The sequence below is a fragment of the Parus major genome, chromosome 3, assembly GCF_001522545.3.
Source record: "Parus major isolate Abel chromosome 3, Parus_major1.1, whole genome shotgun sequence".
Classification (NCBI taxonomy): domain Eukaryota; kingdom Metazoa; phylum Chordata; class Aves; order Passeriformes; family Paridae; genus Parus; species Parus major.
This window is the reverse complement of record NC_031770.1, coordinates 95,529,362-95,553,236: the sequence shown is the minus strand read 5'-3', so window position 1 is coordinate 95,553,236 and position 23,875 is coordinate 95,529,362. Positions and strand designations below refer to the sequence as shown.

At 38.9% G+C, this 23,875-nt stretch overlaps 1 protein-coding gene across 3 annotated transcripts in view; it reads right to left on the bottom strand.

Moving 5' to 3' along the window:
• Positions 1 to 721: 721 nt before the first annotated feature.
• The window catches only part of COLEC11 (collectin subfamily member 11), a 39,473-nt gene continuing 16,319 nt past the window's right edge, over positions 722 to 23,875 (bottom strand). For 2 of the 3 annotated variants that reach the window (XM_015623125.2, XM_015623126.2), the window contains 6 exons: positions 21,612 to 21,767; positions 15,767 to 15,838; positions 5,686 to 5,757; positions 4,936 to 4,989; positions 3,124 to 3,219; positions 722 to 2,966 (listed from right to left, as the gene is read on the bottom strand). In XM_015623125.2, coding sequence (XP_015478611.1) covers positions 2,557 to 2,966; positions 3,124 to 3,219; positions 4,936 to 4,989; positions 5,686 to 5,757; positions 15,767 to 15,838; positions 21,612 to 21,741 — 834 coding nt within the window. In that variant the 5' untranslated portion in view covers positions 21,742 to 21,767 and the 3' untranslated portion in view covers positions 722 to 2,556. The remainder of the gene's footprint in view (positions 2,967 to 3,123; positions 3,220 to 4,935; positions 4,990 to 5,685; positions 5,758 to 15,766; positions 15,839 to 21,611; positions 21,768 to 23,875) is intronic. The other variant, XM_015623130.2, reaches the window with a different exon arrangement.

Sequence of the window (23,875 nt, the reverse complement as noted above, 5' to 3'; positions counted from 1 at the left end):
CCCAGTTCCTCAGAGGGGTATGTATTAGATGTGCTGTTGTTGCCCCTTGCAGGACAGCTAGAGACCTCACACGCTCTCCTTGCTCCCTTTGCCCAAATGGTGAAATAAGGGCTGCTGCAGCCAGTGTACAGGTATCTGACAAAGAAACTGATTTAGTTTCTACCTCATATCAAGCATTGCAAAAAACATATCGTGAAGAACAGGAAAACTAGGAAAAATAAATATTTTTTCCCATTGCTTTTACGTTTTATCCTAAATTTTAATGGAAATTGAGACTGTTTAAATGCTCCACATATCAATGCAATCTTTAAAATGTGGTGTGTGACATCAGTTAAAAAGCTTCCCATCTCCCTAAAAGGCATCTTCTCATCTTTCTGAGGAAATTGAACAATACAATAGAAACTTGCAAAACCTCGGTGAAAAACAGCAACTTCAGCACTCATAATGAGGGAACTTCAAATATCTGTAGCCCAGGTTTGGACTGTTTTAATATAGCACCAATGATTTCACAAAAGTATGCTGGAGATTTAAATGGTTTCTGAGGATTTCTATAGGAGGCAGGAAACAACCATGATATTCAAAAGACACTACTCTAAACAAATTGCTCTACTGGAACTGTAGCTCCCAGCAAACTCTATAGTCTTTGAATATTGGTGTAGAAGGAGATTCACATTATTTAATAGTTTTCAATATGCAGTTGGAAGAATGACTAACACACAAGTATCATACCTATCTTTATTAAAAGAAAATAAAGCAATCAAAGGACCCATTCATTTTGAGTGATTGCTCTGGAGCTGGGCTGATAATCAAATACTATAGGATACTATAGTACTGCTAATTATCTTTAAAATTAATAACAATCATATATATAGAGAGAGAAAGGATTGAGATTTACAGAGTAAATACAGCAAGCAAAATAGTTTGTTCTCTTAGGTATATAAATCAAATTATGTCAGCAGTGGAAATGAACAGCATTGTATGGTCATTGATTGTTTACATGCCACAGCACAGCAGAGTTGGTATGAATTGGTTTCCTTGTTGTAAGGAAATCTTTGGGGCCATATGCCATATCCACTGTGGACATCCTATACACCAATCTGCCATTATCATCATACACACATTTTGATCAGAATGTTATGCAATGATCTTTTATCCTTAAAAATCATCTTAAAACACTGCTCAGAGTATTCCAAGAAAAACACAGTCAGAGATTTTGCAAATTTTGTCAATTTTTTTATGCCTAACAGTGAGATGAGGTGTCATGCATCTGACACCTAGGAAGATTTAAAGTAATTCATAATTTCTTTTGTGAAATTATGCGGTTGGTTTATTGTTGTTTTTTTTAAATATACATCACATTTTTCATCATATGCAATTGTAAATTTAGTACATAAATTATTTGTGCAAAGTTATTTATTACTGCTAAACACATAATCAGGAAAATTTCCAAAATTTTTCTGCTTTTCGGGAGATTATTTTAACAATCTGTGTAAACATGTAAGCTGTTTTCTTACCAAAAGGAACCGATAGGTAATGTGTTTTCATGAGCTTAATTGCATATATATGAAGTCTGCCTTAAATTGTGGAGGGCTGGTATTTTTCTTGTTTTGTAACAAGATGTACCAAGATTATCTTAAAAAAATGTGAAACATTTACTTTAGGGAATAATTTAGCTTCTGAAATACTTCATGCACTGATTCATTTTTAAGTAAAGAATGCAGAAAATCTAATTGTTACTTTTGCATTTAGCCAACCCCAAAACACCATCTGGATGGAAGCCCTCATTAGTTACTAAATTATAAGAATTTTTTCAGCATAGAATCATGGAATCATAGAATAGTTTGGGTTGGAAGAGACCTTAAAGATTACTCAGTTCCAAACACCTGCCATGGGCAGGTACACTTTTCACTAGACTTTGTCCTCCCTCAGCACTAAAATTCAATTTACTTAAATGCTTTTTGGTCATACATCTATGAACAGTTTAATAAAGAAACATTAGAAAATTGGTAGGAATCATGACTTTCTGGTTTGCTTTAACCAGTTTAAAAAAAAAAAAAATAGATGTAACATTCAAAAAACCTATAGTAATATTTGTCCTTAGTAACTAGAGTATGCAAAATATTTGTCTTGTTGCCAAAATATCCCTGTAGCACAAGTAATTATCATCTATAACTACAAATTTTACTAAGATAAAAGAATATCAGGAATCTAATTCTAACCATTCTAATAACTAGGGGCCAAATTCTGCCTTCCTTTACAGTCGTGTAATCACATTTGTTAACTGTTGTAAGGGCAAAATTTAGCCCCAAAGTACATTTTTATCTAAATAGATATATTTTCCTACATAAAAAATAAAAAAAATTCAACCAAGCTATGCCTTATTACTGGTCTTCCCTTCTGAAGGGTAAATTCTGATATTTGAAATACCTAAACTGTATTTACAGCTGTACAACTCTGATGCCGCAAAATTCCACTTTTACTCTATAAACATGGTGTAACTCATACAATTGTCTTAAAAAATTTTCTTTAAAAAAAAAAAAGAAAGAGCAGAGCAGCTTAGACATTTTCCTTGTCAAATTCACACACAAAATACATGGTAATGTGACAGGCAACGTCGTTCCAGCCTCCAGACGCCACCATCTCCACACAGTCCTCCTCGTCGTAGGCGTTGTTGGGCTCCCCGCTGCGCCATTTGTTGAAGGTCTGCATGGGCGACCGGTCGGAGTAGACGAAATTCCCCTCCTTCTCCAGGTCGTTAATCCCGATGAAGACTCTGGTGAGCCCAGCTTGGTTGATGTACGAGGCAATCAGGTTGTTGGCAGTCTCATCCTTGGGCATGCTCAGCGTGCCTCCTCTGCCGTGGCAGTACAGCTGGGCTTCCTTGTACCTCTTCTCCTCCTTCACCAGCAGATATATCTTATTGTCTGTCTCACGCACGCCGGCGACAGCTGCGGGGGAGGGCAGTGCTGAAAAGTGAGCACTCGCATTTCTATAAACCAACTCACTGCACACCCCAAAATAGCTTCACAAATCAGATGTGGAACGGTGATGCTCCTTACGAGCGATTGCACCAATAAAATGAGGCAAAAAGAAAGGAAAAACAGTTATATAAAATTAACCTACCATTTTTTATGAATTTTAGCTCTGTCATCAGCTGGGCTACTTGAATATCCATTTCACCAATAGCCTTCCTTAGCTGACTGCACTCACAAGGGATGCCTGTCAAACGATACAGATACACCCAAATCAAAAACCTACCTAATTTCAACAATTATCTCAACAATTTTCTCTCTAACAGTTTTATGAATAGGCCCGGCATGGCAGCCCTGGAGAAAGCTATCTTGCAAGAAAGAGATAGAAAATTAGAGCCTTCACTACCTTGCACCATTATGATTCTCAGGGGTGTCTGAACCTGTGCAGAACAGCTCAGTTCACTTCCTACAAATCTTCAGCCCTGATCTACAGGGCTACAAATCTTTAGATCCTGAATAATTAGGACTAACCTAAGCACAGACAGATATTCTCTGCAAAATACAAACACACAATATTTTTTAACTAAAAACATTTTCCAGAAATTTCCATTTTCTTTAGTTTTCTCAAGGACTTCTTTCACAGCAAAAAACATTGTTTGCAAGTTCTTCCTGAGGAACACATCACAGCAGATCCAAAATTCTAACCACATAATGCACATAATTACCTGCAAAATGCAGTTCTGTGTTTTTGAAAGTACTGAACTTACAACACTTCTGACAATAAAATTAGACAATAGAAAAGCATCTATTAACCTAAATTGGTATAGGTTTGACAAAGATAATCTGAATGTGAATACTAAAAGGATAATTCTTACATCTTTGACCACAAATCTCAAAACGAGGATCAATTACAGTTTCCATTTATTACAGTTTGCAGGTCTGTATGTAATTATTAAAATCTGCATTGGACTACCCAATTACTCAGCTCAGTTGTGTAAATCAGTCTAAGCACAAGGTACATGCCATACAAAACTGCATGCTGGCCAGGTGCATGGCATGCTGGCTAAAGAATCAGAGTGACAAATTGTGTTCTCATGAGAAATCTAATCTGTGCACCTCCAAGGCAGTCTGTCAGGAAAGAACAAATTCAGTCAAATCCAAACCTGCCACTCTTGCAAGCTCTACACTTCTTACACTAGGCTGTTTCTCTAGAACATCTATATACCTCTGGAAGATCCATATACCCCCATGTAAGCATCTGAAGGGGTGGTGACAAGAAGACTGAGCCAGGCTCTGCTTGGTGGTGCCCAGCAACAGGACAAGAGGCAATGGGCAGAAACTAATACACAGGAAATTACACCTGAATATGAGGAAGAATTTCTTTACTGTGCAGGTGATTGAGCACTGGAACAAATTGCCCAGAGAGGCTGTGGAGTCTCTGTCCCTGGAGATATTCAAGAACAGTCTGGGCCCCTGACAATCCTGAGCCCTGTGGTCTGGAATTACTGTGTTTGAGCAGAGGTTGAACCAGGTGAGCCAATATGGTCCCTTCCAACCTGTCCCATTCTGTGATCTGTGCTCTTGGCAACCTCCTGCTCCTGTAACCACGATCCATGGAGGGGCAGGAGCATCCAACCTGCTCCTTTGTGTTAACTGGAAGACAAAGTGAGATACACAGAGACATCCCTTTGCCCTGGTGATGAATGACACACACAGTCTGCACTTCAGTTCCCACTAGTTTCTGGAGAGATTACTCCTCTGAGAAAGTATGAGAATTGTTTTAGCATATACACTACCAGTCCAGCAACTACTGCAACTCCAATGATTTTAAGTCATTTGAAAATATCACAGTGAAATATTACAGTGTCTATGAAAAAAAGCATTAATGATTTTCCCCGGTATGTAAACAGATACATTTCTAGTGATGAAAAGTCTTTCACATAAACAAGGTGTTATGGATTACCTGGGTCACCATTAGGACCTGGTGGTCCTATGTCACCATTATCTCCTTTTTCACCTGAAGACATGAAAAATAACATAATGTTAATGCAGCCTTTTCTGTCAATAGTTCATTTAGCACTTGTCTATTTTTTCTCTAGTAAAATTCAAATGTGGAAAGTAGAAATATGCCCAAGCAAAAATATTTTTCTGTCCTAGTCATTCCACAGCAAAGGCCAGCCAAAGCTATGAAACTCGAAACCAAATAATATGTACTGATAACCACTTCTTGACATTCATAACCTTCACAGAACCAGTAGATTCAGATGCTGTAGAGGGAAAAGGGCTGGATATAACTAAATTTCTAATCATAATCTAGATGATTATGTAAACGCTGTTCCAAATGGCTTAACCAAAGTCACATAGGAAGTCTATGGAGTAGTCAATATAACACATCTGGCTCTTAATGGTATGCCAACACATCTTCCCATCTGCTTTGACTGTCCACACTTGTATGACAGTGCAAAGTTCTTATTTATACTCAAACCAGGATACTCACAGTGCTTTAAGACTAAATATACTGCTGTCACAGCAAAAGGTAACTGGTTGAGATGTCTCAGTGACCTGAGTCTGTGTGAGAACCTGACTACAGTGTGAGAAAATTCTTACTAAGGTAAACTGTGAGACTTGTTAGCCCCTAAACTTTTCTCAGACATAAATGATCACACATTTTTCACCTGAAACTCAAATGGAGAAACAATTGAATTAAACATACCTTTCGAACCAATAGGACCAATTTTTCCATGCCGTCCTATGCTGCCTTTCTGTCCTTTGTCCCCCATTTCTCCTATACATAACAGAAGGATGAAAGGCACAAGGTAGAAATGTAGTCTGATTAATTCAGATTTTACTATGTTTGCAATATCAGTTTTCACAGTGAACAAAACCATACTATATCCCAAATATTCATTGAACTCCAGGGGTCTAGCTCAATCCTTGTGAAGAACTTACATACAGAAACCTAGACAGTGATTTTATCTTTGCTAAGCAATTGACATTAACAAGGCATGAAGGTATAATTGTCAACAGCTCTTGGCTGAAAACCACTGGGAAAGCTTTTGCAAACTTCTTTCAGCTGGTCATGACAGAATTATGTTGAAAATAAATACAGAGGATTGTTGCATTCAGACAAGGATCAGTAGATTAAAACCATCATGGAGTTGAGAGACCTAAAGGATCCAAGCACAACTGATATTTCATCTCAGACAGTGACTCCATTGTAACTGAGGGAGGCTTTGGGCTAATGACTTATTTATACAGTATAAAAAGTGTCACATGAGATAAGTTTCCCTCTGTACCACACTATTAAAGGAGAGTGGATATGGGGGTACTACAGGGATGAATGCCTTCTGAGGCTCCCATCCTGCAGAAATCCAGGCCCAAGACTGTTTTAGGAAATATTTATGAAGCAGCTTTCAATGTCTATTGAAAAGATTTCTTCTTTGCTGAAAGTGACATCTGCTATGCTCTGGCTAACTACACAGGTGCAAGGAAACAATGAGACCAACTAGGAAGAAAATCTAACATAGGGATCCAACAACAGGACTTGTGCAAACTGTCATAGCTCAGCCTCAGTTGTGGATTTATGACAACTGAAGATCTGTTGCCCTCTGTTGCTACTGCAGCTGGACAGACATATGTATTTTTGAAAGCTGGATAGTTTTATGACCCATTTTATCATTACTTTTAACTTAAAAGTGAAATCAATAACAAGTTTCAGAATATAAACTGATAACTGCTGGCCTAAGAGATATTATCTCTATTACTCTTGCTTGAAGTATCAAGCAACCCTTGTCACTTGATGGCATGAGCCAGAAAGAAACAATTTCCTCTGAACTGAGAGAGGCTAAATGTGTGTGGTTTGTTGGTCTAATTAATTATTTGCAAGTCCTACAACCAAAGAAAGATTTTTCTTTGTTTCTAGTAAGTATCAAATTCAGACACTACTAGACACAGGCTTCCTCCAGAAACCAGAAATATTTTCCTCTTATCTATTCCTACTGGAAGTACCAGTTTGCAATCAGTTTATCAAGTTGCTCTGAAAATGATGTCTCTTGCTTTGCATATTAATGAATTTGGATTATCATTACAGATTAGCAGATGTTTGAATGCTTTCTCTTTTCAGATTGCTACATCTGAAATTAAATAAACTCATAGATCTAATAAAATAAAATATATAAAATTATTTCACTTTCTTTCTCTCAGAAACTTCCCAGAAAATGAACTGCTTCTCAGTCACAGCCAGTGAAAGCTATGTGCTCTGCTCAGAAGTAAAAGGAAAGTGTGTTATCTCAAGCAATGAAGACATACATTAAATCTCCTTTCCTCATTATAAGAATTGTTCACATTTGGGTTTCTCTTACAGTGACTAACCCCTGCTTCCACTCCAGGGGCTTGGTTATTCTGCTTCCTCTGCAGAATAAATCACAAAGTTTCAAAAGAGACCCATCTGCCTTGAGGGTTTCAAAAGTTTTAATACCTTTTGTAAAGCCCTTTTAAGTGGCCCTATGGTTGTCAAAAATGCAGTTTGAGGAGTCTTAATGAAATCAGGAAGTGATAGCTGGAAAGAAATGGGGACAATAAAAGAAATTAAGTCTCCATAGACCAAAAATAGGAAATCAAACACAAAGAGCGAATAGAAAACTGAAGAAAGTCATCAGTCATACTACTCAGATGAAGGTAGCATACACTGGAACCAATTAGAGAAGATGTAAAGGATTTGGGAAGGTACTGAAGAGAAAGAAATTCTAAATTACCTTCCTGGTGGCCTTTTCAGGCCTACAAACAAGTGAAGAAGTAAAATTCCAGAGATGAATGGTGGGCTGCAAAACAAGTGAAAAAATGAGGGGGTTTGACTCTGTGCAATACTATAAATGGGGGCCATAGAGTATGGGCAATCTCTTCAGGATTAGTTGTAACAGACAAGAAGGTATAAAGCTACCTAGAAAAAGAAAAAGGCACCAAAGAGACAAATCTAGCAGAAATGCAAATTCACCGTGTCACAGACAAATTTAATTGAATCATGTTAAAAGGAAGAGACCAGTAGCTTTCTTCACAAACTTAAGGATTTTAAGACAATTCAAATCAAATTAATGATTTGACACAGAGGACATCACAGACACCTACCTAACAAGGAAAGGAGAAGTGTACCAAACCACACCAAAGGTCTCTTGGATCTAGTGCCATCTTTGACAGCAATCAGCAGAGGATACTTAGAAAAAGAACATAAGATATAGATGAAGATTAAAAAGTCCTTTCCCCAGTACACCTCAATAGTCTTGCAGCAGTCAGCGTTCCCAATGCAAATAGCTAGCCTGACTTGAATGAGAATGGTATTTTTAAATGATATAATGATGCTACACTAGTAATCTACATTCAGGACACTTCATTTTTAAAAAACTATTGGCAACTGGAAATCAGAAAATGCCAAATATGTCAACAGGCTACAAAACTGCTATACACTGAAAAATCTGAGTTATACACACTAATGAAGGTCATCAATTGGTGAGAGAATGGTGGCTACAATAAGTTACATTTTATCACAGAATCATGAAATGGGCTGAGTTGGAAGCAGCCTTGAAGATCATCTAGTACCAACCCCCTTCCATGGGCAGGGACACCTTCCACCAGACCAGGTTACTTGGGACCCCATCCAACATTCCCTTGAACACTCCTAGAGGGATGGAGCATCCATAGCTTCCCCGGGTAACTTGTTCCAGTGTCTCACCATCCTCACAGTACAGAATTTCTTCCTTTTATCAAATCTAAACCTGTCCTCTTTCAGTTTATTTTTGGCAAAAAATTCTTCCTTGTTCTATTATTACATGCCCTTGTAAAAAGTCCCTTTCCAGCTTTCTTATAGGTCCCCTTTACTGGAGGGTCCTCTAAGATCTACCTGGAGCCTTCTCTTCTGCATGTTGAAGAAGCCCAGCTCTCTCAGCCTGTCTTCAAGGCAGAGGTGTCCCATCCCTCTGATACTCTTTGTGGCTCTCCTCTGGACTTCCTCCAGCAGCTCCATGTTCATTTTGTGTTGGAGGTTCCAGAGCCAGATGCAGCATTCCAGCCAAGGTTCTCATGAGGGCAGAGCAGAGCAGATAATCACTTCCCTCAGCCCGCTGCCCTTGCTGCTGTTGATACAGTCCAGGATGTGGTTGGATTTCCAGACTGCAAGGGCACATGGCTGGCTCATGTTGAGCTTCCCTTCAACCAACACCCCCAAGATCTCCTTCAGGATACTCTCAATCCATTCTCAGTCAGTATTTGTGTTTGGGATTACCCCAACCCAGGTGCAGGACCTTGCACTTGGTCTAGTTGAACTTCATGGGTCTGCCTCAAGCCTGTCCAGGTCCCTTTGGGTGACATTTTTTCTCTCCAGCATGTTGACCATGCCACAGAGTTTGGTGGTGTTGGCAAACTTGCTGAGGGTGCACTCAATCCCACTGCGTGTGTCACCAACAGTGTGAAACAGATATTCTTATATAAATGAACCATGCATAATCACAGGAAGCATTTTATATATCTGGGGCAAATCAATTTCACCCAGCATTAGCTATCTTAAAGTTAGGGGTTTTAGTCTAAGATATTTATCTAAATTCCCATAGTAGGGAATTGAGAAATAACACCTTTCAGTAGCGATCCATCCCACTTATGTTAGACAGAGTTAGACATAGTAACAAAGTGAAACTTTAAAAGCTCTGCACAACAACCAGGAGGAAAAAAAAAAAAAAGAGTAAACTATTACTGATCTATTCTAACTAGAAATCAGAGTAGGTAGAAAATTTGCAAAAGAAACTAAATAGTAAGAAAAAATCCAATCTAGGAAGGCAGCAGTAAAGTTTAAAGATTTTAAAGTGCATTCAAAACAGAAATGAAAATAATACAGCACATTCCTGGAGGAGTTTCAAGCAAAGACAAATAACTGCCCTCATGAAACATTATCTTGCTAGAATTATGTTAACAACATAATACCAAGCTTCTTCAAACCAGTGGTCCCCCTAGCCCAAGACTTTGTTTCAACTGATGGCAGCAGAAGGTGCAGTACAGGAAGATCCCACAACCCCAGCCACTATCTGCAGTCCTGTGCAGGTGGAATTGCTGGATCTGTCCCCAGCAGTTTCAGAGAGTGCCTCCTATTTCAGGTATAATGGGATCTGGTGATTCTGTAATCTGATTACAACCCCCTCAGACTACTCTGTACAGATGCAAGAGTCTCAGCCTGTCCAGTTTCTCCTTATGAGGCAGCTCCTCTTTTTCACATTTTTGGCGCCCATCTCTCACCTCTCAAGTTCTTCTTGAGAGACAGAGGCCAGAAGCACATTTATTCTTGAGACACTACACATCAGGCTTTTGTACAAAACAAAATCAGCTGCAAAAAGAAGCTTCCTGTTTTGTCCTTTGTCCTTTTGTCATAGTTTTGTGATGACAGGCAGTGTTCTCTTGGCCTTGGGACTTTTGTTAATGACTTCAGAGCAGTCCTTGAGTTTCAAGTGACAGTTTGGGGTTTTGGCATCATTTAAGTATGGATTAAATTATGCATCCCTAATGTCCCTAGGCAATATATTTATTTACATTGAAGCCCATCTGCCACCTTTTTGCCCACTCAGTTTAGCAGGATTTTCTCAAAATCCTATTGAGTTCAGGTGGAACTGAAAGACAGGTTTGAACCAGATATCCACTTTGTGAATTCACAACTGTCAATGTCAGGACTTTTATATGGAATACTGCCTGCAGCACTCCTTAGCGAGCAATAAATTCACGTAGAAACTGGCTCAGAAATGCAAAGGATTGATTGATTACATATTAATGAGCAATCACTAATAATAAAATATAAATTAAGATATTATTACCTCTTTTTAGAATTTGATTATACAAATGACTGAGCACTCTGGCTCCAATCCAGTTAAATTAATGAGTCTTCTCTCCTACTTAAGAGGCTGTGCCTGTATTAGTAAACTAAATGCCTGGGACTGTTCCCTGGCAGTGGGAGCCAGATGGTCAAGAATGGGACACTCTATGATACTAAATTGTCTTACTCTTCAAGCCAGTATAATCTTGCAAGCTGCTCATTGTGTTAGCTCCCAAAATATGCCCAAGAATTGCCTGGAAAAGTGTTAGGTGGCAAAAGCCAAAATTACTGGGCTAATACTGCAATGGTAAAGATAGTTGAGTTCCAAGCCCAAGAAGAGTGTGTGACTCTGTATCACATGCCATCATAGAAGTACATAAATTAAGTACAATGTATAAAAGATGAAATTAAATTACTAAAATAATACACATGTTAAATGATTATGGCTCTAAGAAAATTGAAATATCTTGAAAAACATATTTTTAATGTTCTGTTCCCTTAATGTTACATTGCAAGTGTAAATCCACCTTCGCCTCCTTATTTTTGTTGCTGTAAGGCACTCTGGGAATTTTCACAGGACAGTGCTGTTACTGAAATATCGGTGTGGAATCTCAACAAATGGAAGTTACAGCCTCACAGACTGCACCAGGACTCAGTTAAATAACTGAGCTTACTCCCAATGTGGGAGAGCACAGTACAGACATCAGTGCAAGTGGGGAAAGTTAATTCTGTGAACTTCACACCCCCAAACTTGCACTGCAGTACACACTGCTTTCATCTGAAACAGCCATTGTACTCGACCCAGCACTCCATGCTTACGTAAGGCAAACAGTTTCATATTCTGCTGACATGCTATGCATCATAATTGACCTATACAATTAATTAAAAGCAATAAGGAAAGTAAGTGGAATTTAACCTTAATCAGCACCCAAAGACATCAGTACCTCTGATGTCACCCTGAAGCATCAAGACAGCCAGAACAAGATTTATTTCAGGTAAGCACCAGAAAGTTTTCAATTTTATCACTTTCTGAGTTACCAATATCTGAAAATATCATGAGGAAAGGCTATGATAAAAACATTTTGCAGCACTTTTTGATCTTGAGCTGCTCATTTCAGGTCAAATATGTCATACGAATATAGTTTCTTTTATAAATAATTTTATGATTATTTTACATCTATGGAGTTCAAAGAAACTAATACATTTTCTTAGATGAACTTACTAGAAAAATAAAACAAAGAAAGAGGAAAGAAAAAAAAAGGAAAATATTAGTGTAATTTTGATAATGTAAATTAAGATCAAAAGTAGAAAACTACAAATGTGGCAGAAAGATTACACCTTCTCCATCATGTAAACCATCACTTACTCAAAGAAGAGAAAAATAAAATTAAATTTAGCAGTTTGCATCATCAGAAGGAGCCAAATATTAGATCAAGACAAAAATTATCAGTCTTCAAGAGAAATACAAGGGGTTGAACACTTGCTAACACACTGAATGAAATTCAACAGACTACTGCATAGAAGCAGGGCTGCTGTCCATGCATGTTTTTAGGGGAAATTGCAAAATGAAGGAATGATGACTTTTGCAAAGCATATTGTTGTATTTTATTTTTGTCTCAGTGTTCCATCTTCTGGATAAGAAATGGGAAAATCCTCGGTCTTCTGGAAGAGAATATACTCAGTCTCAAGCAGCTTGAGAGTCTAGAAAAAGTATTTATGCATGAACTTAGCTACAGGTCTGCACACTATACAGTCTGTGGGGATTAACCAGAGACTGAAAGGTCAAGAAACTGAAAGCTTTTTCCAGGTCAAAATTGGATATTCTTATGTGTCCTTTCCATAGACTAGAAATTACATCTGTGAAGTCTGTTTGCTTATCCAGTCAACATTGTGACAATTCCAAGTATACTGGATATAATATCAGGATGAAAAGTGGTGCCATAGAATCTAATTTTTTTTTAAGGTATCTATGTTTTTTTCTTTGATAAAGCATTTGTGGAGTTGATGAAGACATATTTACAAAATGCACAGCATTAATGAATAGACTAGTTAATTAGAATTTATTTTAAAGAAGAGTTTGTTTGTAGAAATTTCTGGATGCTAAAAAGAAAGCAAAAATTTTGTTGCTACAGAAGCAGTAAGAAATTTTGCCTGTGCTGAGTTGAAAGTACTACCTGGAAAAATACTGATATAGTATGCATTAATATTCAATTTTCTTAAATCCCTTTTCTGTTTCATGTATGTTTTCTTGCAGTTTGTTTCCACTTCAGTGCTTCTTCTTTCAGTCTCATGATATTTTTTTGACTTTTAGAGGTATGAAAAACTGGAAAATTACCACTGTTACTGGCATTAATCAAGCATACCTTATGAGAACTATTTTTCAAACAAATACAAATTTAGAGTATAAAATAAACAAATTAAATGCTACATCATGGATTGGCCTGATGGCAGAAGAGTACTTCCACATCTCAGATGGTCCAAAGCATTTTGAAGTGACATGACAAAATGCCAAAACAGAAAAACATGCAGGACAGCATGATGAGAGGGGTTCTCAAGAAGCTGTCAAGACAACCTCATGCCAAAGGACACCGAGAAGGCTGAGGCACTTAGTGTTTTCTCTGTCTTTGTCTCTGCTGGCAAGGTCTCCTCTCTGGCCTCCCACTTCTGCATGTCTGGTAGCAAAGATCTGGAGAGGACAAGCTACTCATGGCAGCTGACAACTGAGTGAGGGACTACTTCACCTGGATGTACACAAGCCCATGGTCCTGTCCACAAGGCCTTCAAAGGTGCTGAGAGGGCTAGCTGGTGCTGCTGCAAGGCTGCCAGAGTCTAACCAGCAGCTGCTAATGAGTCCTTCAGTGCTGAAGGGACAAAGAAGTAGATGGTCCATGCTGGCAGGAATGTTGGTGCATCAGAGCACGGCCCTGCCGGTCAGGAGGAGCTTGACAAGCTGCAGAAATGTGTTGACAGGAATGTCCTGGGTACAGCCAGGCCCTAAGCTCCTCACCTGTGTCGCTTTAATGAAGTCTGGCCAATGGCTGGGTAAAAAACTCCTTTGCATAAGAGGACCCAGAAATTTTTGGGCCCTCATACAAGAGAAGCAAACCAAAGTCCAGCTGAGGAAGGTGGTTTTACTTAGCTTGGAATACAGAAAGGTAATGGGGGGAATTAATTGCAGTCTTCCACTACTTACAAGCAGTTTTTAGAGAAGATGCAGGCTTTTTTTTCCTCAGAGACAACAGAGAAAGGGCAAGATGCAATGATTATAAGCTAGAACATGTCTTTCACAATGGTACCAGTGAAATAGACTGATTAAAATATATGTGGAATCTCCATCCTTGGAATATTTCAAAAGTCTACTGGACAAGGCCCTGAGAAACTTGCTCTGATATTGAAATCTGCCCTGTTTAAAGCACGACTGGACTGAATGAGCTATTTACAACCTTTTAACCTAAATTATTCTGTCATACTACACTTCAGGCTGCATTGCCTTGCAAGAGCCAAAAGTTTCCAGTATTTTTTTTCTACGAGTCATCCTTGAAAGTACGTCTACAAAAGGGAAATACACTGATGGAACACACCTCATGGAAGTTATACATTTTTCAGTGCATTGTAGGAGGAAGAGCTCTAGCTATGGATTTTGGTCCCAGGGTAATCAGTATCAAACTTCCATAACTGCCTAAAAAAACAACATAACGGATCATGCATCATCATAAGGAAGTATAAATTATCTTTACAATTGCTTTGAAAGAAAGATTGTAAACTCAGCTCAGTAAAAACTAACTCCAACCTTTTGATGACAGGAATGGCAATCCTTAGTTTCAATATTGAAATAGAGGAGTTCAACTTCTCCTAATTTAAACTTTTCAGGACACCTCCTGGAAAACTTATGAAGGTCAAATTTCCTCCTTGCTTCAGGAGGAAAGCCAATATGAAAAGACAGAATTTTCTGCAAGACAGAAATGCTGCATTTCTCTCAGCTGTATAACTGAACCCTGTTAAGCATCATTCCTCTGAAGAGCACAAAATATTTTTAAACAAAAAGGCAAATAAATTTATCACCATTTTCCCATATCCAAAAAAATGTGGGAACACTCATGTTCATCTCTGCCTATTATGGCTTACTGCCTTCCCCCAGTGGTTTTAATTAAGATGTTGTGAGTGTTCAAATTCACAAAAAAAAAAAAACCAAAAAAAAAAAACAACCAAAAAGAAGCAAGAAAATAAAGTCTTGTGAATACATTCCCTCTGATCTAATGTCAGGTTTTCATTTTCAGAAGACAAATTATGTAGGAGACATTATGATGCCTTTCTTCCTAGAGACCTTTTTTAAAAAATCAAGATTTTTTTTTTTTATTTCCAGAATATATTTTTTAAAAAACCACAAGGTGATACTTAAGAAGCTGGGAGGGGACAGAGCCAGGAAAGCTGACCCCAACTGACCCAAGTTAGGGGTCAGCTAAATTCCCTAAAATATGGGATTGTGCTGAGTATGTGGAGCTGGGGGAAGAAGAAGGAACATTCAAGGGGGGACATTCGGAGTGATGGTGTTTGTCTTCCCAAGTCACTGTTGCATGTGATGGGGCCCTGCTTTCCTGGGGATCGCTGAACACCTGACTGCCCTTGGGAAGCTCTGAATTCACTCCTTGTTTTGCTTTGCTTGTGTGCATGTGACCTTTGTTTTCCCTATTAAACAGTCTTTATCTCAACCCATGGGTTTTCTCACTTTCACCCTCCTGATTCTCTCCCCCATCCAAAGCAGGGGATGGGAGTGAGTGGCTATGTGGGGCTGAGCTGCTGGCTGGAGTTAAACCACGACAGTAGTAAACAGAAATGGCCAAGGATGACTTAGTCACCCGGTTATGGGAACAAGGACACCCATCATCATCACCTCATAAGAAAAAGCAGCATTTTCTCAGGAATTACTTTCAAGACATCTTATCAAAGTTACCTTTTTCTCCTGGAGGTCCAACTCGACCTGGACGACCTGGAGCACCTTTCTCCCCCTTTTCCCCAGCCTCCCCTGTTGATACAAAAGTAAACAAAAAGAAGAATCATATCAAACCAGGACTATTTTCTGTCAGCAGAAGTGACAAGAATGTCATTCTCTCTAGTGAAAAAAAGAGAAGCATATGTGATCTGATTTAACAGCTTTACTTGATGGACAGAAAACAGATTTTTCTTCACGTGATGTAGACACTGGCAAACCCTGTACATTGCTCAAGTCTTATACAACAGGTCTAGTTTTGTGGATGTTACTTAAATCACTGAGATCCAAAAAGTCAACAGCATAATTCACTTAAGCAGAAGCTTCAGAATCAGAACCCAACTTAGCACATAAACTTCTGTGTTCACCAAACTCTTCCCAACTCTCTGCTAAGGACATGCTTAAGTGTCAAGTGAAAATGGCTTAACTATGACCTCAAATTAAAAGAAAAAAAATGCCATTTTTGAGACCTATAAGAAGGCACTGCTACATCCATCATGAAAGGACCATTTTGAAGCATGGAAGCATTAACTCCCTACTCCATATCCTCAGTTATATACTGTGCCTTTTAATCTCTGAGGTTTGAACCACTATGTAGTGTATTTACATACATATAGCTTGTGGTGCATCATTATATTCAGCATATTTAAACAGCACTTTCTGTAAAAAGTGTTTGCCTCCCTGGTGCCTTTCGTTAAAAATTTGGGGATGCTTAGCTTGTTTTTTCCCCTACAACTGTACTACTACTGTAGTCTGCCATTGACATAAAATTAAAATCTCTGACAAAAAGAAGGCTAAAGAATGGTTTATAACAGACACTTTGGGAAAACCAAGATTTATATGAGGAAGGAGAAGAAAGTTCTATGGTTTCCACAGAAAGTAAAGTGTTGGTATGTAAAATCCAGAGTTAGCACAGCACATAAGATGTCCCAACACTATTTCTATGGAGTGAGCATTAGGTGCTTTCCAGGAAGCTGATGAGAACACCACAGCAAGAAAGTTAATAGCTATCATGGACCCCCACTAGCCCAGCTCTCTGGCATAGCTGGCAGCTGTGGTTAAGAGAGGAGTCACAGAGCTGACATGTAAAAACATGCCACACCATGGCACATTTCAAATATGCAGCCTCCAGCTCTCTTTCCATCTCTCTCTTTATTGTAGACCTAGGGTGACTGTGAGCTGAACTCAGTCCTCCATCTGTTATATTTTCATTCATCAGCCTGCTCCAGACCATCTTCCCTGCCTTCAGACATGCAAAAATAGGCCATTCTCTGACCTTAATGAGGACAAACTTCACATAATCCCCAGTGAATAATATTGTTAGTATGAAACAGGCTATAATTTAGCACATTTGGGAAGTCACATTTTTATTATCAAGTAACCAATAGGCTTTGTATGATTGCCTTTCACCCCTCAGTGCTGGTTATGAGTTCTTTGCTTCCCAAAGATAAATCCTGACAATGACTTTTCCTTGCTCTCTGGAGGCTGAGAGAAGGCTATTACAGCCTATTGCTTTACATGTTCTTCAGAGTGAAAGCTGTGCATTAGGGATCAATAAAATAGATCACTCTTGCTTCAGGCCATTACACTTGCCTGCATTTATTCTTATAATACGATGACACCGCATTCCTTAGTGTGGGTGTTTTAAAAACTTTCTCCAGGAGGAGATTACTCCATTACAGGCCCAGCTACAGACCAGCTGACATTTTTTTCTTATCAGCTGTTTTAAGGAACAAGACCTTGGCCAAGAGGGACAGATCAGTGGTACAGCTCAGCTTTGCTTTGTGTAAGTTCCTATTCTTGCTGTTTGTACCCTGAGCATTGTACAAGTAGAGGAAGTAAAGCCTGTGCAGGTGTCATGGGCAACAAAACAGTTTTCTGTCAAGAAATTTCAATCAATTTAATTTTTCACCAATAAACAATTATGTTTAACTTCTTGATTTATGAAATAAAGAAAGACACCCCTGTGCCTCCTTTCTGGTCTCCAGTCCCTCAATCTACAACTAAGTCCCTTCACAACAGGAGGTTGGGATCTGCTCATTATGGTCTCCACCCAAGTGATCTGTTGCTGCCTCTTCCACCAGCCACAGTCTCTTAGCACTTGCACCTCTTGCTCAGTGTCCTCTCCATCCCTTCCTGGCTCTTTGCTGCAGCCTCAGCATGAAACAGTACCTTTTTTGTCAGCACAATGCAGCATTGTCTATGCAGCTGAGACAGGACAAGATGTAGTTAGTAGTGCTCCACAGTGTTGAGATACCCCAAACTCCTAAAAGATATTTAGCCCTGCCACCAACATGAGATGTGGTGGGATCGTGGGTATCATGGCACTACTACTAAGTAGTTCTATGTTCTTCTTACATCATCTCTGGGAGAGATCTTTCTAAACTCAGGTGATATATCTTACAACTGCTGTTGATTTGCCTCCTTTTGTGAATTCTTTGGGACAGGATTTGTCTATGCTTATATTTGCAACTTCCTACCATAAGCTGTACCATCTACAATGTGCAGTGAAAATAGTATACCAAATATTAACTATGTGAGCTATTGAGCATTCCTGGCTAGTGATAGCTTCTTTCCATTACTCATATTCCCCATGTAAGTAGATGCATCAAGTGTGGGTGTAAAAAAAATGGGTTTTTTTAATGTAGCATCAACTTTTTTATCTATTGAATATCATTGTAACTATTAAGACAACCCCTGTTTTAGACTCTAGAAGGGAGACAAAACAAGATGGCAAACTGTAAGGTTTAAACTTTGAAGGATTCTTCTGTGTTATTTTTTTCTTCACAATAGTAGTAACTTCAATTTCATTTTCCCATCAAAAGAAACCGAACTTTAGGAAGAATATGAGTGAGAAGTGTAGTAAGGCTTCATAGTCCATTGCTTTTTCACACACAGCACACACTTTTCATATTATTAACATTGATGGTTTTTTAAAACATGGTTCAGTCTGATGTCTGCATTCTCAGTGCCACAGTTTTTCCCTTACACTTTTCATCTTACTCCTTTATATTCTTGAGTTAAAAAATAACAAACCCACCAAAACCTTCCCCCCTAAAAAAACCCACCAAAATAACTAGAAAAAACAAACAGGCAAAAAAATCCACAGAAAAATCAAACCAAAATAAAAATACCCTAAACATACAAACAAACAAACAAAAACTAACACAAACCACCAAAACCAGTCCCTAAAACCTAAACTGCTGACCTTAATCTCATTTCTGCTTTTTCTGTTCTTGTTGTCTTTACTGGCTTTCTTCCTCATCCATTTCCACCTCCATTCTCATCTCATGCCCCTCCTGATTTCCTCTTTTACATTGTGAGAAGAAAATTGATTTTGTGTCATTTTCCATTTATTTAGTTTCCAGTCTCTCCACTCAGTCTCATTCTTGAGCTCTTCTTTTTTTGTTTTTTCTCTGATATTTTTTGTGTTGTTCTAAAATTTCTCCTTTATGCTCCCCTGCTTTGGTGTACTTTTCCCTGATTACTTTCTTCATCACCCACACTTTTTACACTACCTCTTAAGTGTCTATCCTCTGCCATTCGTGTATCCTGTGGTCTCCCTAATTTCTTGCATTTTTTTTCCCCTGTACCTGTTTTTCCTAAATTCTGACAGAGCCATTCCCAGCAGCAGTGTGGCACTCTCTTCTCTACCACTGGAGATGTTGCCCAGCAGAGGAGGAGATGGTGCAGATCTAAAAGCTGCAGTGAGCAAATCCTGCTGCACAGGAGCTGAAATTTGGGCACATGGCCACACGTGTGCTCAGTTTAAAGGAAGCCTTGCCCAGTGAAATGGGTTGGAGTTGTGCCAGTGGGGGACAGCAGTATCTCATCACCACCTCTCAGAGCCAGTCCCCCTGATGACAGAGCTGAAGCATTGAAAGCTCTTTAGGGAATTTCACATTAACTAGGTCTTTATCAGGCCATTTTGTGATTCACTGAATTTGTACATCAATCTCTCTCAATTTTGCAAGGCTTATATCTCAAGAAACTGAACATAATCACAGAGTGGTCTCCAGGTCTCTTTCTGGTTTCCAGGCATAGAACTGTCCTCTGCCAAAGGGTCTTGCACACTTTACACACTTTAAAAACCTCTGCTGCATATAATAATGCTAATTTTGACTGATTATGAAAACAAGGAAACCAATGCAAAGAAGTCACAAAACTCGTCACGTCAAGTTCTTTGATATGAAAAATATTTTCAAAGCTTAGGGCTGTGGAGTCTGACCCTTTGACTGATCTTTCATGCGAATTTGGACAACATATATTTAACTTAGTTGAGCTCTCCTCTGTAAATCACATTAACAGCACTATCTTATTCCTTTTACACAGTAAATATACTAAAAAAATTAAATAACTTTACTCAAGCCTTAGTCAAAGCTCAGAAGGCCTGGATAAAGTGTTGTTCTTTCTAGCAAGAACACCTACAGAAGATCTCCATACTATTAAGATCAAAAGCCAGTTATCAAAGTAAATAGTAAAAATAGCTTTTGGTTGAGTTCAGGCATCCAAAGGTGCAAATAATAATAATAATAATAATAATAATAATAATAATAATAATAATAATAATAATAATAATAATAATAATAGACAAAGCAGTAAAAATATTAAAGAATAAAAGTAGTCTTAAAGCCATTTGGGCAAGCACAGCCTGAACCCCTGTAGAACAATTCTCTTGCCTCGAGCAGAAAGCAGCCACAGACAAATTGGGCAATGTCTGGGGAGAGCAATTTACACCCCAGCTAAACCAGTGACCAAGCTGGGCTCACAATTTAGCTGTGTGAACAGAACAACTGCAGAACAGAACTGAGCCTCACTTCTCCCAATCAGTTAACCAGAACAGACAATACCTGCAGTCCAAACTGTGACCCTCAGGCAACTAGGGAAAGACCAGATTTGTACAGATAAGATTAATGGCACCAATTCTGGCTAGGTGGGTTTTGTGACAATAGAAGGCATAATTAAAAACTAAAAGGTTTGTTGTATGATTCTTACACAATTTTATTTTTTTTATTATTGTTGACGATAAACTGGTGGTTTTCATTGAGATTTTTGTGTTATATTGTTTATATTTGTGTTATATGTTAAAAGTGTTATATTTCAACAGATATGTCATAGCCTTCACAAGGGGAATTATTGTTATTCACTAAACAGGGCTGGAATTTCAACAACGATAATGGATGTTGTTGTTTTAGAATGCTAATTCTTACCAGTGGTTGATTTCTTATGCAAGATATATTTTTTCCTATGAAAAGATAAATTATTTATTACACCACCTTCTTTGGGCAAGAGTCTGGGGGCATATTCCATAAAAATGCTGCCTTTTTCCACAAAAACTATAGAAATCCTAAAAACCTAATTAATGTTTGCTTTCTTCTAAGAGGTATTTGAGCTTTCAAAAAAATCAAAAGACAAACAAAATACAACAAAACACAAAATAATTCCTATTTATATTGCAAAATGGAAATGAAAACCTCTCCAGGTATAAAGTAGGGCCTGATTTTACCGTTTTTGGGTATGTGTACCCCTGCTCAGTATAAACACAGAGAGAGCAACCAGGCAATATATAAGAATAACAAGCACTAGTGATCACAAAAAAAATCTGGGAAACTGGCATGCATTCTCTGAACCATTTAAGTTCACCTTATGGATCTTAAAACTCCATTTTTAAGGAGGCTACAAACAGGGGCAAATAAGAGGACAGTTGAGAGGCACCTTCTTTGTCTCTGTTAAAACTGTCAGTTATGCAAATGAGCCTGTTAGAACAAAAAGATTAATATTTAAATAATGAAGTAGGCTTTCACATTACCTTTGAGGCCTGGAACAAGAATCTGAACAGAGCAGGACTCCTCTGCAATGTGTTGAGGATATCCAGATCTTAGCAGTGACAGGAAGGCAAGGCTAATTAGAGTCACCAGGAAAACCAGATCTCTCTTCATAATGAGCACTTACAGGTCACTGACTCCTAAACAAAAGAATGAATAAACAGTTACAAGAATTCCAAAGGCTTTCAACCATTTCTGAACACATGCAGCATCCCACTACAAACACAATATATATTTGTGTGCCATAACCCAGATAGCATGAGAAGCACATGTGCAGCTCCTCCAAGCAGGTTATTTGTTCCTCAGACACACATGAAACAGGCAGCAGTACATTTAGCAGGGTTTTTTTGCTGTTAAACTGGATGGAATAAATCTCAGGAGAAATTTAATTAAACAAAATGGAGATTAAATAATGCTAATAATAGGCATTCTGTGTTCATGATTTCTCATTGGAGGCAGCAATCTGGAAAGGTGAAAGGAGATAATAAGCATGCAGGCTTAGAATCACAGAATTGCTTAGACTGGAAAAGACCTCTAAGATCATCAGCCAACCATTAACCCAGGACTGCCAAGTCCACCACAAAGCCATGTCCTCATAAGTGCCACATCTACATTTCTTTGAAATATGTCCAGGAGTGGTGACTCAACCAGCCTGTTCCAGTGCTTGACAACCCTTACTATGAAGTAATTTTTTCCTAATATACAATCAAAACTTCTGGCACAATTTGAGGCCATTTCCTCTTGTTCTATTTCTTGTAACCTGGGAAAAAAGACCATCTCCACCCTGGCTACAACCTCCTTTCAAGTAACTGTAAAGAGCAATAAGGTCTCCCCTGAGCCTCCTTTTCTTCAGGCTAAACCCCACTCCTCACAGGCCTTGCACTCCAGACCCTTCACCAGCTCCGCAGCCCATCTCGGGACACACTCCAGCACCTCCATGTGCTTCTTGCAGTGAGGGGCCAGAACTGAACACAGGATTTCAGGTGCAAACTCACCAGTGCCAAGTACAGGGGGAAAATCACTGCCCTGCTGTGGTCCTGTTGGCCACACCATTGCTGATTAAGGGCAGGAGGTCACTGGCCTTCTTGGCCACCTGGCTTTGACCTGAAGGTTGTCGGTGCTAAGATCCCGCTCAGAGTGAATACTGCTTTAAAAGAGCAATGCAGTAACAGATGAGACCAACTCAAAGGCCTGAAACTTCACTTCTCATCTACCTGAGCACTGGAATTGTGCCCAGGCAAATTGTCTGGTACAATAGCCCTCATATAAGTCATTGAGGGTGGAAGGCAGGTAATATTTCACTGTATCATTCAATAAAGTTGAATCAGAGTCTTCAATAACTCCTGAAGAGAATCACCTTTGAAACATATACTAGTCTAAGCTGACAAGTGAAATGTCTTGCCTGAAATTAGGCTGTGAAGAGATGTCTCAGAAAACAACCAAACAGAAATGGAGTTCGTGTGAAAAGACTGTCAAAAGACAGTATTTAGGGGGCCTGTAAAAATACTTTGACAAAGTGTTATTTATGTATTTCTGATATGTTTTTCCAGTCTGTCCTTAAACAAAGCTCTGTACTCTACAAATAAGCTGAAAGTTATAACAGGTTTTTATCATCTTTTATAGCCACCATAAGGACATGTGCATTTTACATCTAGAGCAAGAAGATTGGGCTATATTAATTTCCACTCCCTGAATCCCTTCAAAAATAAGTCAAGTAGGATTAGGCACAGGTGTGGGACCCAGTATGCGGGCCTGTATGTCTCAACATATTGGGGGTCTAGGAGAGCAGAACTGTTATTTTTGGGATGGCCTGAAGGTATTAACTGGCATAACAGATGTCTTAGCAGCAAGGCCAAGGAGATCATTTTGGAGTTGGGGGAATAAAATGTCCCTCTGAATTACTGTCCAGTTTGTGCTTCCATTATCCCCTAGGAGATCATAACAAGGGAATCTGATGGGAGCAGACTTTGTCTCCTTCCAAATGTGTGGAGGGCATTGCATGAGTTACAGACCAGGTCTCTCTGCCTCACAACCCCCTTGCTACAACATCTGTTGCTACATCCACACTGAGGGACGGGGGCTGCCAAAAGCTCTTAGTGATCATACAGATCTGGTGCAAAGACTTGTATATGCTGAGTCCCTTTTGACCCAAATCCTTTCCCCAGATTTTCTTCCAGAGAGACCTGCAGCTGGAGGACCACACCTTAAAAGGTGATATCTATGCTTAGATCTGGGAAGAGCTCTTGGG